Raw genomic sequence first — 13070 nt, 5'->3', positions numbered from 1 at the left:
GCCATCCCACAACACGGTGTGCAGGGTGGACAGCAGTGCGCGGATGTTCCTCTCCTTGCCCTCGGTCCACTCCAGGAGCTGCGGAGAGTGGACCGCAGACAGAGATCAGGGCCTCTTTCCCCCCACTTGCCAAGCCGCTGACCATCCTTCCGATGGCCCCACACTACCCACCACACAGAGCAAGGCTCTGACCGTGCGATGCTCGGCCCAGACACAGACCCGACACCCAAGTTTCTGTCAGTTGACACCACTCCCTGGGCTTGGCGACACACTGCAGAGGACGAGACGGCCCGCAGAGCTGCGCGGTGAACCCGTCCTGCAGAGAGGGCCCCCGACCGCTCGGCAGTGCTGTGTCTCAGGCCAGCCTGGACAGCAGATGGCCCTCGTCACCCCGTGCCCTGTCTGGGGTTACATGTGGTCAGGTCTCCAGAGCAGCGAAGCACTTAGTCAGCCTGTACCACGTCCAACAGCACACCCAGGTCTAAACAGAAGCTGCCATCTCTGCGAGCGCACTGGACTAAGACAGACCCTCTTGGATCCGGGAGTCGGGAGTCTCACGAGGCGGCTGCGGGCTGGCTCCGGGTGAAGCCGCCCCACCCGCAGACCCGGGGCACCCAGCCCGCCCTCACCTTCAGCTTGAGTGGGTCCGCGTCCCTTGCCTGCTCCTGCCTCCGCATCTCAGCCATGGTCCTGGGCCCCTTCCTGTCGGCCTTGGAGGAGAAGCCCTGGTCGGACAGCAGGTCCTCAAAGTCGCTCTCGGACACTCTTGGCTTCTGACCTACGGGAGAACGGAGGCTTGGCCAACAGACAACGCGCTGGGGCCCTGCCCACCAGTGCACAGCGCGCGAGACCCACCCCGGGGGCATGAGGTGCTGCCATGACGCCTCAGAAGAAAAGCAGCCAGGTCGCTTCCAGTCAGAGACGGGCGGCCTGCCCATCTCCACTTGGCATGCATCACAGCCCTCAGCCCGCAGAACTGTTTCCAGCTCAACGACCCTTTGGGCTGATATGCGTCACCTTCTGGGGTCAACGTGGATGTGCCGTCCCGACAAACACAGCTGCGGGCTCCCGGACAGTGTGGGCCTGGCCACCATGTCCTGGCCGCAGCATTCCCCTCCACCCCCACGGGGGCCCGCACTGAGCGAACAGACTTGGGCCTCACTGAACACTCTTTCCGAGGTCGGGCCATGAGCTGGACAAACAGGGCAGGACGCTGCTGTAACTACTTCACAGGAAACTCGAAAAAGCCACACAGAGGAGACCGAGGCAGGACCTACCGAAGCTGGGGGCGCGGACCCCCCTCTCCTCTCGGCTGCCGATCACACTCACATTGGCGGCATAGTTAGGCCTTGGCTGTGCACAGGCTTTGGGGGGTGGCTTGGCCTGGGGGGCCCGGGGCCGACTTGTCTGCTGCCAGGAGCTGCCGCCCGTGGGAGGGGGGGCTGCTTTGGGGCCGAAACCCCCAGGAGCAAATCCAGCCGACGAGCCTGGGGAGACAGTGCACAGTGGGTTGAGTGTCCAAACACGTGATGGCTGCTGTCTCGAGGCCTTCACGTCCACAGGGGCTGAGGGACAGTGTGTACGCACGTGGGGACAAGCACAGGCACCGCCTCCCCACTCACCCTCAGGATGCACAGCTGCTTCTTTAACTGCTGATTTTGAAACAGATGCACAGCCACCTGCAGGCCCCCGGGTCCCAGCTCACACAGCTGGGCTGTGCCAGCCGGCACACGCACACCAGCGTGAGCGTGTGCACGGACGACCACGTGCACAGATGCGGGCGCACCAGCGTGAGCGTGTGCACGGACGACCACGTGCACAGATGCGGGCGCACCAGCGTGAGCGTGTGCACGGACGACCACGTGCACAGATGCGGGCGCACCAGCGTGAGCGTGTGCACGGACGACCACGTGCACAGATGCGGGCACACCAGCGTGAGTGCAACGCTCATCTGCTTCCCCCTCGCCCCCTGCCCCAGACTGTCATTCCAAGAATGTTCTAGAGACGGAATCAGAGTGTCAGCTCTGCAGTTGGTGCTTCTCAAGCAGGACCTGCTCCTTTTTATTGCTGAGCAGCATTCTGTGGCCCAGACGCAACGCGGTGTGTTCAATCCCTGGCCCCCGGGAGGACCTCAGGGCTGGTTCTGGTTTGGGGCAGTTACAAAGCTGCTACGAACACCGCGAACGAAGTGTTGCCGCGGCTCTGGGATACCTGGTCGCTGCACACTCACTTTGGTTGGAAACCGCCCGGCTCCGTGGTGGAGCGCCCGCGCCATCTCACACCCCCACCAGCACCTGGGGCCACCCACACAGCTTCCACTGTTGCCACGCCACACCCCTGGTGGCCCCCGGCCAGGCGGCCCCTGTGCTGGGTGCCCCACACGCTACTCCCACGTCGTGAGCGGGCGGCTTTTTGTCTGTCGCTGTGCTTATGTGTCCCCAGTGTCAGTTCTAGAGCAAACATGGGGCTCGAACACGTGTTTTCTACATCCGTAGCTCGTCTTTCCAGCCCGCAGACTTCAGTGAAGCAAACTTTGTGATGACGACGGGCAACGCACTGTTATCTCCACTGTGGTTCGTGGTGACAGGAAACCACGCCCTGGGTTCCAGAGACCTTCCCCTCCATGTTGTCCTCCTCCAGGCACTGAAGCGTCTCGTGTTTACGCTTCAGTCCGGCACTAGTGTGGAGCCCCCGGCGTGTGAGGCGTGAGGATGAGGTCACTTTTCTGCCTATGACGGCCCATCGCTCCAGCACCGTCTGCGGTGGTTTTGCACCTCTGTCAAAAACCCGCTGGCCTTGCGTGTGTGGGTCCACTTGTGGGTCCCCTGCTCCATTCGGCTCCGACACCAGGCAGTGCTGGTTTCAGCAGCTACAACGTTAAGCCCAAAGCTGGGGGGGGGGGGGCGCTGTGTGTGCGCGACGCCTCCCACACCCCTGTTCCATTGCAGATATTTCAGCCACTCGAGGTCCTCTGGCTTCCCAAATAAACGTCACTATGAGCTTGTCCGTGTCTGTGGAAATCCTCACTGGGCTTTCCGGGAGGAACCGTGTGGAATCTATGCACCCGTGAGTGGTCTGCTTCTCCATCCGCCACGGCCTTGGCTGTCCTCACCGGCTCCGCGCCTGCAGCCCTGCAGCCCCAGCACACGAGCCCACGTTGCCTACCACGAGCAGCCTTCCCTGCACTGCTGGCCGGGGCGCCGACTGCTCTTGCTGGGCCCGTGATGTGGCAGACCCTGTTACCCAGCTGTGGAATGGCGAACCAGCCTTGTTCCCGGAATAGACCCTCCTTGGTTGTGGTGCACGACTCTCCGTGTGAGGGCGGTTCTCTACGCTGTGTTGTTCAGTCTGCGTCTACACTCATGAGGGATGTTACCTTGCAGTTTTCTGTTTTTGTACAGACTCTGATTTTGGTATCAGGGTAACACTAGCTTCCTAAGATCAACTGGAAAACAGTCCCTCCTCTTCCTATTTCCTGGAAGACACTGGGGAATTGGTATGAATTCTTGAAACATTTGGTAAAATTCTCCAATGAAATTCCCCACCCAGGACTGGAGAGTCCCCTTTCTGGGAGACGTTCAAGTGTGAACTCGTTTCCCTTACAGTCACGGGGATGTTCTCACAACAGGCTCCCCATGGCGGTTTGCGGGGACCAGCTATGAGGACGTGACCAGTGTTAGTACCCATGGCCGCGCACCCTCGCGGTCCCCGGGATCTGCGGGGATGTGCTCATGTCCCTGTGTGATCACCCTTTTCAATCTGTCCCAGGGGAGCTGTGCCTGCCGGTTTTACTGAGGTTTGAACTTTCTTATCTTTTCAAAGAACCAGGTTTTGTTTCATCACTTTTCTACTTCACGGATTTTGGTTATTATTTCCTTCCTTCTGTTTGCTTTGGGTTTATTTTGCTATCTCTTCAGACACGCTGAGGGGAGGGCTCCTGATGCTGACGAGAAGGCCGCGAGTGCCGGCTCAGCCATGCCGTGTCCACATTCACCGGGTTTAGCACGCCATTCTGTTTCCTAAATAACCCACTTACTGTTCAGCGTTGAAGCACGTGAAGACTGAATGGTTATCCTGCAGTCCCTACTGTCCAGTCCATGTGGTCGGGGGACCATCAGTCTCCATGAAAGCCCAGAAGTGCCTGGGAAAGGGTGTGGTCTGCGCAGGCAGTGCCGAGGGTTGGGAACACCATGGGGCACGGGGCCCTGCTGGCAGGGGGTGCCCCCAGCAACTCCATCACTGTGCCAACCTCACGTCCAGAGGCTCGATCACTTGTCAAGAGGAGTCTGACATCTACAACCAGAGTCTGAGTTTGTCTATTTCTCCTTCCCTTCCATCGGCTTTCATCAGGATCCCAATTCCTGAGGGCATGTGATGGAGGGCCTAGGGCCCCGATGCAGCCTTGAGTGCCGGGCTCCAGCCCAAGGATGGGTCACTAGGGATCTAAGAGGTCCTGCACCCGCCAAGAAGGCTCTGGGCAGCTCCCCCCCCCGCCCCGCCCGTGTGAGTGGCCAGAGACACAGGCCACACAGATGCAGAAGGTCAAGGGCAAACCCAACGCAACCTGAAATGCCAGGAACTACTCAAACTAGGAAAGAGGGGCTCAACAAGACAGACGCAGAGTGAGCCCCAATATAGCAGAGACGTGAGCCGGTGGAGGAAAGGCGGTCCTGTAGACCCAATCCACATCACAAGAGGGGAACAAGAAAGTACAAGGTGCCAAGAGTTCTCCTAGCACCAAGGAATATCTGCCTCCAAACCAAACTGAAGGTTTACCAGGTGCCGTGAGGGGCTGGGGGAGCGGCCACAAAGCTGCGGTGGGAGGAGAGCTCTGCCTCCTGAGCCCCCACTGCCCTGGACCTTCCCAGCAGACACTGCTTCCGGCATGGAGTTGCACCCGCCAGCTGACTGCCAAGGGATAAGGAACCCGCTCAGATACTCATGGTCTCAATAGTCAATGCCCCACATGCGTCTGGAGGAGACGAGAGGGACCGCGAGGACACGTTCCCCAGGAGATTCAAGGCCAAGGGCAGGAGGCACAGGTGCTGGGTGGGGGCGTCTTGTCCATCCCTCCACGGCTCCAAGTCCCTGCTCCCCAGACGGCCCACACGTGCCTGACGCCTGCCGTGTTAGCTTGGCTCCTGAGTCCCTGCAAGGGGAGCAGGGCCACACAGGTTACACCTCCTCCCAGTGCTCTGGGCCCCACATGTCACCTTGGAGGCCAGAACTGAGGTCACCGAGGTCTGCAAATGGGTCCAGGCTCTGAGACTTGGTCCAGCTGGCTGGGGGGCCAGGGGCGGCAGGCTGGCCTCCTGGAGAGAAGAAGGGACCTGGAGAAGGGCAGAGGGCATGAGAAGGTGCACCCCCAGGACGCTCCTGAGGCCGCGCTCAGCTAGTGTCTGCGCCTACACCAGCCTCAGACACGGCCGTACGTGCAGCCAGAGCTGCTGCCTTAAAGAAGCTAGCCTACCCATTCGCATGGCCTTGACCCTGGAGTCCCACTTCCCGGAACACATGTCAAGTGTGAACGTGATTTATGATGTTCCTCCCAAGGGCAGAAGCTGGACGGTACTCTGAAGGTGAGACACTGGGGTTTGAAGGCGTTACCATGATGGAACGCTATATAATTGGTACAAGTGGCAGCTGCTCCTATGTAAAGAGTTCTTATATATCAATTTTAAATAAGTTGAATTCCAAAGTTGCCTGGCTGGCTTAGTTGGTTCAGCATCTGACTCTTGGTTTGGGCTCAGGTCATGATCTCAGGGCTGAGATCCAGCCCCGCGTCGCGGTTCTCTCTCTCTCTGCCCTTCCTGCTCATTCCTTCTCTCTCTAAATAGATAAATACGTACAAAAATAACATCTTAAAAAGTTGAATTCCCTCTGTAAAGAAAGAAATACAAATAACTAAAAACCTGCAAAGTAACAGCTGACCTTCTTCCTGATGAAAAAATGCAAATCAAGAGACAGTATCTCTCAAGTCACCATCCAGCCCTAGGAAGAGCCTCAGCCTAGGGGCTGCTCCTGGGCAAACACATCAGTGAATACAGGAGGGGACACGGGTCATAGGCCTTTCCTGGCAGCTCACTACTGGAGCGTTCCCAAGAGGACAGGGCGTGGCCCTGTGATGCCACCCATGGCACAGACCCCCAGGGGCCTCCAGGAGGCAGAGGAACCGTGGGACACAGGACACCACCCAGGAGCGCTACAGGGACCCCTCACATCACCTCCTGCCGAGCCCTCCTGGCCCACACTCCTTCTCTGGGAGTGGGGTCCCACCTGAGAACTGGCCTCCATGGGGCTGGGCTCATACCTTCTGCAGCGGGAACGGGGGCCGGCGCCTCAGCCCAGGCCTCCCACCCCCCCAGCAGATCCGGGTGGCTGCTTGAGGCCGTCATCTTGCCAGGCTCTGCCGGTAGATCCCCTGGAAAGACAGCAGCGCCATCTGGGGTATCCCCTTGTGGGGGCAGGCAGCCACAAGCCCCTCTGTGGGAGGTTGGGAGAGCACCCTCTGTCCCCCCTCATGTGTGAGCACGGCTGAGCTCACGCATCGCCAGGGTCCCCAGGGAGCTGCACTGGGCTTGGCCCACACTAACCCACTTCTTCCTTCCTCAGGGGCCCATGGATGTGTCACGTGGTCACTGAACTAACCTACTGGACGAGAGGGTCAGCAAACAGAGCTGCTGTTCATGGAACAACAAGTGTCTACACATCTTCAAAGACCTCCCACCCTGTGGCCAGCCACACAGACTAGCAGCCGCGTGCTGATGCCCCCAGAAACTGCCTTCCGCCCTCCTCTAAAACTCCGCAGAGGGGGCCTAGGCGGCTCAGTCGGTGAGGCGTCTGCCTTCAGCTCAGGTCATGATCCCAGGGTCCTGGGATCGAGTCCTGCGTTGGGCTCCCTGCTCAGCAGGGGGTCTGCTTCTCACTGCCTGCTGCTCCCCCTGCTTGTGCTCTGTGTCATATAAAATCTTTAAATAAATAAATAAATAAATAAATAAATAAATAAAAAAGTAAGACCCTGCAGAGTGCATGGGATGGACAGCTACAGGCTGTGTCACCCTGCCAGGGGAGGGGGAACCCACGGCAGCCCCCCATCGGCCAAGGGTCCACGGCAGGTGACTGCGCCGCCCACCTCCCCAGGCCACCTCGGTGCTTACCCAGGTGCAGGAAGTCGGTGCTGCAGGCTGGGGGTGGGGCGCTGTGGGCCGAGGGGAAGGATGCGGGGGTGGCGGCAGGAGACTCGGAATTAAGAAATTCACCAAAGAGGTCGGGCTTGGAGCAGGGCTGGGTGTCTGGACCAGATGGCAGCAGGAGAGGGTCAAACGGGTCGGCTGCGGAAGGACACCCAGAAAAATGGGTGGAGGTACGTAGGCGCCTTTGGCCCAAAGCATCCGCTGTGAAGCTGAGCAAGTCCCAGCCGGCGCCGTGGCCCCTCAGACCCAGGCTGAGACGCAGCATCCACTCCAAGAAGGTGCTGGATGCCAGGATGCCCTCGCCCTAGACTCTCCTGGGAGAGGCAGCCCGTGAGAGCGAAGGGCTAGCACTTCCTGGGACGGGAGTGCGAGAGGGGCCTCAGGAGTCTGACCCGCAGAGCAGCCGCCTCCTGCAGCAGGCTGGGGGCTGCTCCTCCAGCGGGAGGCCGAGGGGCCAAGCACTGACCCCACCCCGTCCATCCCAGGTCATCCTGACAGCAAGGCCAAACAACTAAAACCCTACCCTCTATTCCCACGCTGGATGGAGTAACGTACCAACTGCAGCCGGCCCTTCGCGGGGTGGGCTCTGTGCGCTCAAGGAAGGGGCTGGGCTTGAGAAGAGCAAGGGGGTCTCTCCGCCCAGCAGGTCACCTGGGGGGACCTCTGGAGCTGGGTCAGGGGCCCCCAGGAGGCGGCTGAGCAGGTCGGCGGTACTGGGGGCTGCCCCGCAGGCCTGCATGGGGGGTGCCAGCCCTGCCTCGGAGTTCAGCCCCAGGAGGTCGACACTGTCTTCCTGCGGCGTGGGCTCCTGTGGTGTGGCCGGCGTGGCCGCATCAAAAATCAGCTCTCGCTCTTGCGCCCTCGCTGCTGGGTCCGGCGTGTCCTCGTCAGCTGCGTCTCTGCTCTCAGCTGACAGTGTCGCTGCTTCCTCATCAGAAGGCTCACTCCCACCTGCATCCTCGGCTGGGACTGATGCGCTCTCCTTGGCAAACTGACCTTCTGGGCCTGTCCCTGTGTCTTTCTCCTCTGAAAAGAAAAGCACAGCAGACAGGACGGCAGACTGAGGCCTCGCCGGAAGCCAAGGAGTGGAGAAAATGCACAGGTGAGAACCAAGCACATCCTGCCAGATGCCAGGCTGGATCAGCTGCTTCTGGGGCGCACGGTCCCTGGAGGTGCCCCACACCCACCATGCCAATCCAGCGTGTGGAGGAAGTGGCTGGTGTCCGTGCTGCCGCTCTGTGGTGAATCAGACTCCGTTGGCTCAGCATCCAGAGACCCTGCCTCAGCGTCGTACTGAGCGGTGGAGCCGGGCTGCCTGGGGAGCTCTGGCTTCCCTGCCAGGGAGAAGGGCGTGTCAGGAGCCCAGCCCAGAATGCCACCACCGCCTGCAGCAGCCGGCCAGGGGCCACGGGGCCCTGGGCTGCAAAGCGTCTCACGGAGCATCCAGGCCACGTGGCCGGACGCCCGATTCCGAAGCACTGGGAAACCTGCACTGACCAGCAAAGAGGGTCCAGTCTGTGAGCAGCTCCGTGTCGGCCTGGATGCTGCCCCATGCACGTGCGCAGACACACGCTTCTCAGGGAAGAGAACGTAAAACACGCAAACCAAGAACGCGGAGACGACCGTGTCTCCGTCAGCAAGTGAGACCGTGAGCCCCGCCCACCGACGGACTGTGTGCACCCCTTTCTTCTAACTGCTCACGAGACAACCAACCTGGAGAGGGACTATCTGCCCCGCTATCCCCTGCAGGTCCAGAACAAAGCCCTGACTTCTTCCAGGTGCACTGAAAATAGCAAGTGACTCCAACCCGACCCTCCCAGCAGGCTCATGATGACCCCCAGGGCAGGGGCTGCCCGGGGTCCTGGGGGTATGGGAGCAGCTGTGGCGGCGTGAATCCGGGAAATGCGAGCACGCTAGGTGTGAAAGCTGGTGTCGGGGGAGGTCCCAAGTTGGAGCTCTGGGCCTCCCTATGCCTGTGCACAGCTGGACACAGGGATGGGCGCAAGCCCAGGCCCCAGGAGTTTCCGGTGGTGGCAGCACCACCTGCTATGTATTTGGAAAACAAAGATCTCACCAAATTTAGACAGAATGTCTTGCTGCTCCTCCCGGCTGGAAAACAGGATTTTGGGGTTCAGCCCCCTCATGCTGGTGCTCTCCCACGGTGGGGCCTCCCGGCTGGGCCTGTCTCTGGGCTCCACCTCCACCTCCAGGTTCACTTGGAATAAATCCGGGTATTTCTCCTGAATGTCACAGGCATCCAGGTCATACCTGCAAGGGGGACACCAGATGCCAGTTAAGAAGGACTTTCATGGGTCAGTCACCCCGTGTTAACCAGAAAGCGAGCACAAAACGGCACATGTGCTCACCGGGGCAGGCACGCCAGCAGGGACACTGCCCCCTGCCGCAGGAGCACTGGCGGCCCTCACCCCTCAGATCTCCTAATTCAGATCGGGCACTCAGGGATCTTAAATGCGTGTTTCCATAAAACGACACTGTCCACCCTAGCAAAAATCCCCAAGTATTCACAGGTGCCCATAAAACCAAGACCCCTAGAGTGCCCTGCAGAGGGGGGAGGGCAGCAGGGGAACGGCAGCCGGGGCTCACGGCTGGCGGAAGAGGAGAAAGACAAGGAATGCCAAGACCGGGTGTGTAGGCATCGCCTGCGGGGCTGGCAGTGGGGGCTGTGGCTGCCGGGTCACTGAACTCCAATTCTGGGGCGCCGTACCTCTCTAGGGATTCCAGCATTTCCCCCCATGCTCCCTAAGATCCTCTCTGATGACAAGTTCACAAACCACACTGCTAAGCGCTATTCGTCAGCTGGGCAGCAGGCTGCACCCTCTCTTAGGCCACCTAACATCTCTGGGCACTACTTATTGTTTCAAAAGGGGCAGCGGGAGCCTGAGTGACCCAAGCTGTGGAAGGAGGGGCCCTGCGTCCTCTGTGATGTCCGTGGGGCACCCATAACCCAAAACAAAACACAGCCACCAGGCAGTAGGGCTGCAGACATGGGGGCAGACTGGGTGGTCAGTCCGGGGGGAAAACCCGCGGCAGACTCGAAGTCTTACTTCCGCGGACTCCAAGAAATAAACTTAGCAAACACACGTGAGCCTAACATGGCACGTCCACTGCTTTCAATCCTTCCCACTCCTCCAAACCACCTTTGCGCAAAGGGAGGAAACACAACAGAGCAGCTGTGTGGGCAAGAACAGCCTGAAGCCGAGCTCCTCTTGCTGGGGCAACGTGGGGAGGAGGGGAGCTCCTCAGGCTCTCAGGCCACAGAACCCTCTGTCAACTTGTCTGCTTGCACCCAGCCCAGGGGCCACCGCGCACTTTCTTCCTAAGTCAGGAACCCACAACAAGGAGACAACACAGGTCACCATGCCGCCAGGCAGGAGTGGCTCCCGTGGGAACCACGGTGGTCAGCCCTGAGGCAGCACCGTCAAGTCAAGGGGGAGTCCAGCAGCCAGCAAGGACCAGGGGAGGCCTAGACCCCCCATCCACAAGGAAGGAGCAAGGCAGGGATCCACACAAAGGAGCACATGACCTCTGCAGGCTCAACTCCGGGGGCCACAGGGCCCTGGGGGTAGCTCCGGGCACCACGCTGGTGGCCACCCATCCCCACCTCCCCGCCCTGGCTGGTCCCCGAAGATGGCCTCCGGGGCTGGGCCTGCCCAGCTCACCCAGCAGGCCGGTGAGGGAACAATGAGGGTCTGTGAGCAGGGCCACAACCCCGCCCTGCACTTCAGGAGGGCATAAGGCCCGGGTCTCACTGGATGGCCCCATGGGCCAACATGCTTGGCTCAGAAACAAAAATGCTGCCTTGTGTCACAAATTCCAATTCTGCCCATTTAAACACACTGGGGACCCTCCCTCAGTGACAGGAGGTCTCCTCGAGGATGGACCTGCTAACACTGCTCCAAGTTCTTTTCTCAAGCTATCCTGTTTCAACAGCCTCTCTGCAAAATGGATCCTGCCCACAGGAGACACACGCTTTCCTGCAACAATCAGGCAACTCAACCACTTTCTCCTTATTTAATTCAGAATCCGTTTGTGGAAGCATTGCACACACAGTAACGCGCAGGCCTGAGAGCACAGCTCAGTCAAGTTCTGTGCTTGCATACTGGGACGCATGGGGGAAAAAATGCCCTCTCTCCAGCCCCCACGTCAGTCCCCATGTCAGAGGTAGCCACTCCCTGGTCCTCCGGCACCCAGAGGGTCAGAGCTGAGTCCTCCCAGGACTGCAGTGCTGGGTCCTAATATTCCCTTCATTTACTGGCTAGGAGACGGGCAGACGGTCTGGAGAATCCAGGTCCTGGGCAGCTGTAGGCAGTGGTTTCCAGAGCCCCTCCACCAGCTCTCCTCTCACCCCCAGAACAACACTTCTGCTTGGGTGGTAGGCATGCATGCGTGTGAGACAAAGGGGAAAGAACACCAGCTAGAATCAAAATGCCTACTGGGGCGCCCGGGGGGGTACAGGTGGTTAAGCATCTGGCTCTCGGTTTCAGCTCAGGTCGTGACTTCAGGGTCGTGAGACGGAGACCTGCGTTGGGTTCGTGCTGGGTGGAGAGTCTGCTTGGAATTCTCTCTCCCGCCTGCACGTGCCCTCTCTCTGTTTCAAACGCCCGCAGGGCAGACCTGTCCCGCTATCTGAGCACCTCTGCCTCAAATACAAGGTGCGAGTACCCACCAGGGACTGGGGGCCAGGCGTGTGTGGGAGGCCCTTATACATTATGCTAACAAGATTAAGAAATCTGGGAACACAAGAAACTAAAGCCCTGGGTAAGACAATTGTATGTATTTCTGGTTTTGTCTCTAACAGCAAACGGTAAACTTCTCTTAATCATCTCCAACCTCAGTGCCTAACAAGGACTCTGCACATACTAGGTACTCTGTGTGTTAAAAAGCAATAAACAGGGGCGCCTGGGTGGCACAGCGGTTAAGCGTCTGCCTTCAGCTCAGGGCGTGATCCCAGCGTTATGGGATCGAGCCCCACATCAAGCTCCTCCGCTATGAGCCTGCTTCTTCCTCTCCCACTCCCCCTGCTTGTGTTCCCTCTCTCGCTGGCTGTCTCTATCTCTGTCAAATAAATAAATAAAAAATCTTAAAAAAAAAAAAAAGCAATAAACAGCTGTTCAGCTGGTTATACCACATCCAGTGTGTAAACAGCTAAATTCTAGTAAGAAATGCACCAGGCCAGTCCCCAGGTCACCAAGGTGCACAGCGGCAGCCACCATGGCCCGATGGAGGCATACATACTGGACACTGGGCCCGCTCAGAGGTGGGGAAAGACCTCAGACTGGAGTTCAGTGTGGCAACCCAGCCAAGCATGAGCCACATCGCCCCAGCAGTGTCCAGTCCAAGGCCTCATTTCTAGGGGATGCACAGCAGGTGGGCACTGTGCACGTGACCCTCCTGACCTCGTCTACATGTGACACCCACATACTTTGCAAATTTCACAGTAGTTGCATTCCGAGGCACAAAGCCCGTGTGGAACTGGACCTGGAACATCTTCATGGACGCCACCTGTGAACAGAGTGCAGACAGGAGAGCCTGGAGCTGGGGAGGAGATGCCACACGCTCACACTGCAGACATAGACTTCAGTCACGTGCACAGCTCCAGGTGCTGTGGACACAGACGGTGGGACAGCGCCCTCCCAACAAGAAGTTTCTCAGGGTCTGTGGTAGGGCAGCCCCAAAGCCATAACTCAGCAGACGCCCCATGCAGACAGCATCCCGCAGGATGGGGAACTCTGGGTGTTTTGGGCTAAAATCCCCTCTGCCTTGTGCTACACGAGGCCGTTCTCACGGACACTGGGCCCGAGAACCATCCACGAGAGCCCACAGACTGACAGCCCAGGGTGGCCTGAGTGTCCACGT

At 59.3% G+C, this 13070-nt stretch overlaps 1 protein-coding gene across 1 annotated transcript in view; it reads right to left on the bottom strand.

Annotated features, from left to right (window-relative positions):
• LOC103676866 (cyclin-G-associated kinase) overlaps positions 1 to 13070 on the bottom strand; it is a 35711-nt gene that overhangs the window by 2523 nt on the left and 20118 nt on the right. Inside the window, exons 12-20 of the mRNA XM_040625384.1 lie at positions 12637 to 12716; positions 9268 to 9461; positions 8381 to 8527; positions 7749 to 8219; positions 7158 to 7331; positions 6311 to 6421; positions 5214 to 5330; positions 1278 to 1487; positions 630 to 778 (exon numbers count right to left, since the gene is read on the bottom strand). Coding sequence (XP_040481318.1) covers positions 630 to 778; positions 1278 to 1487; positions 5214 to 5330; positions 6311 to 6421; positions 7158 to 7331; positions 7749 to 8219; positions 8381 to 8527; positions 9268 to 9461; positions 12637 to 12716 — 1653 coding nt within the window. The remainder of the gene's footprint in view (positions 1 to 629; positions 779 to 1277; positions 1488 to 5213; positions 5331 to 6310; positions 6422 to 7157; positions 7332 to 7748; positions 8220 to 8380; positions 8528 to 9267; positions 9462 to 12636; positions 12717 to 13070) is intronic.

Source organism: Ursus maritimus, unplaced genomic scaffold (genome assembly GCF_017311325.1).
Source record: "Ursus maritimus isolate PB19 unplaced genomic scaffold, ASM1731132v1 scaffold_8, whole genome shotgun sequence".
Taxonomy (NCBI): Eukaryota; Metazoa; Chordata; class Mammalia; order Carnivora; family Ursidae; genus Ursus; species Ursus maritimus.
This window is presented reverse-complemented; position numbering and strand designations above follow the sequence as displayed.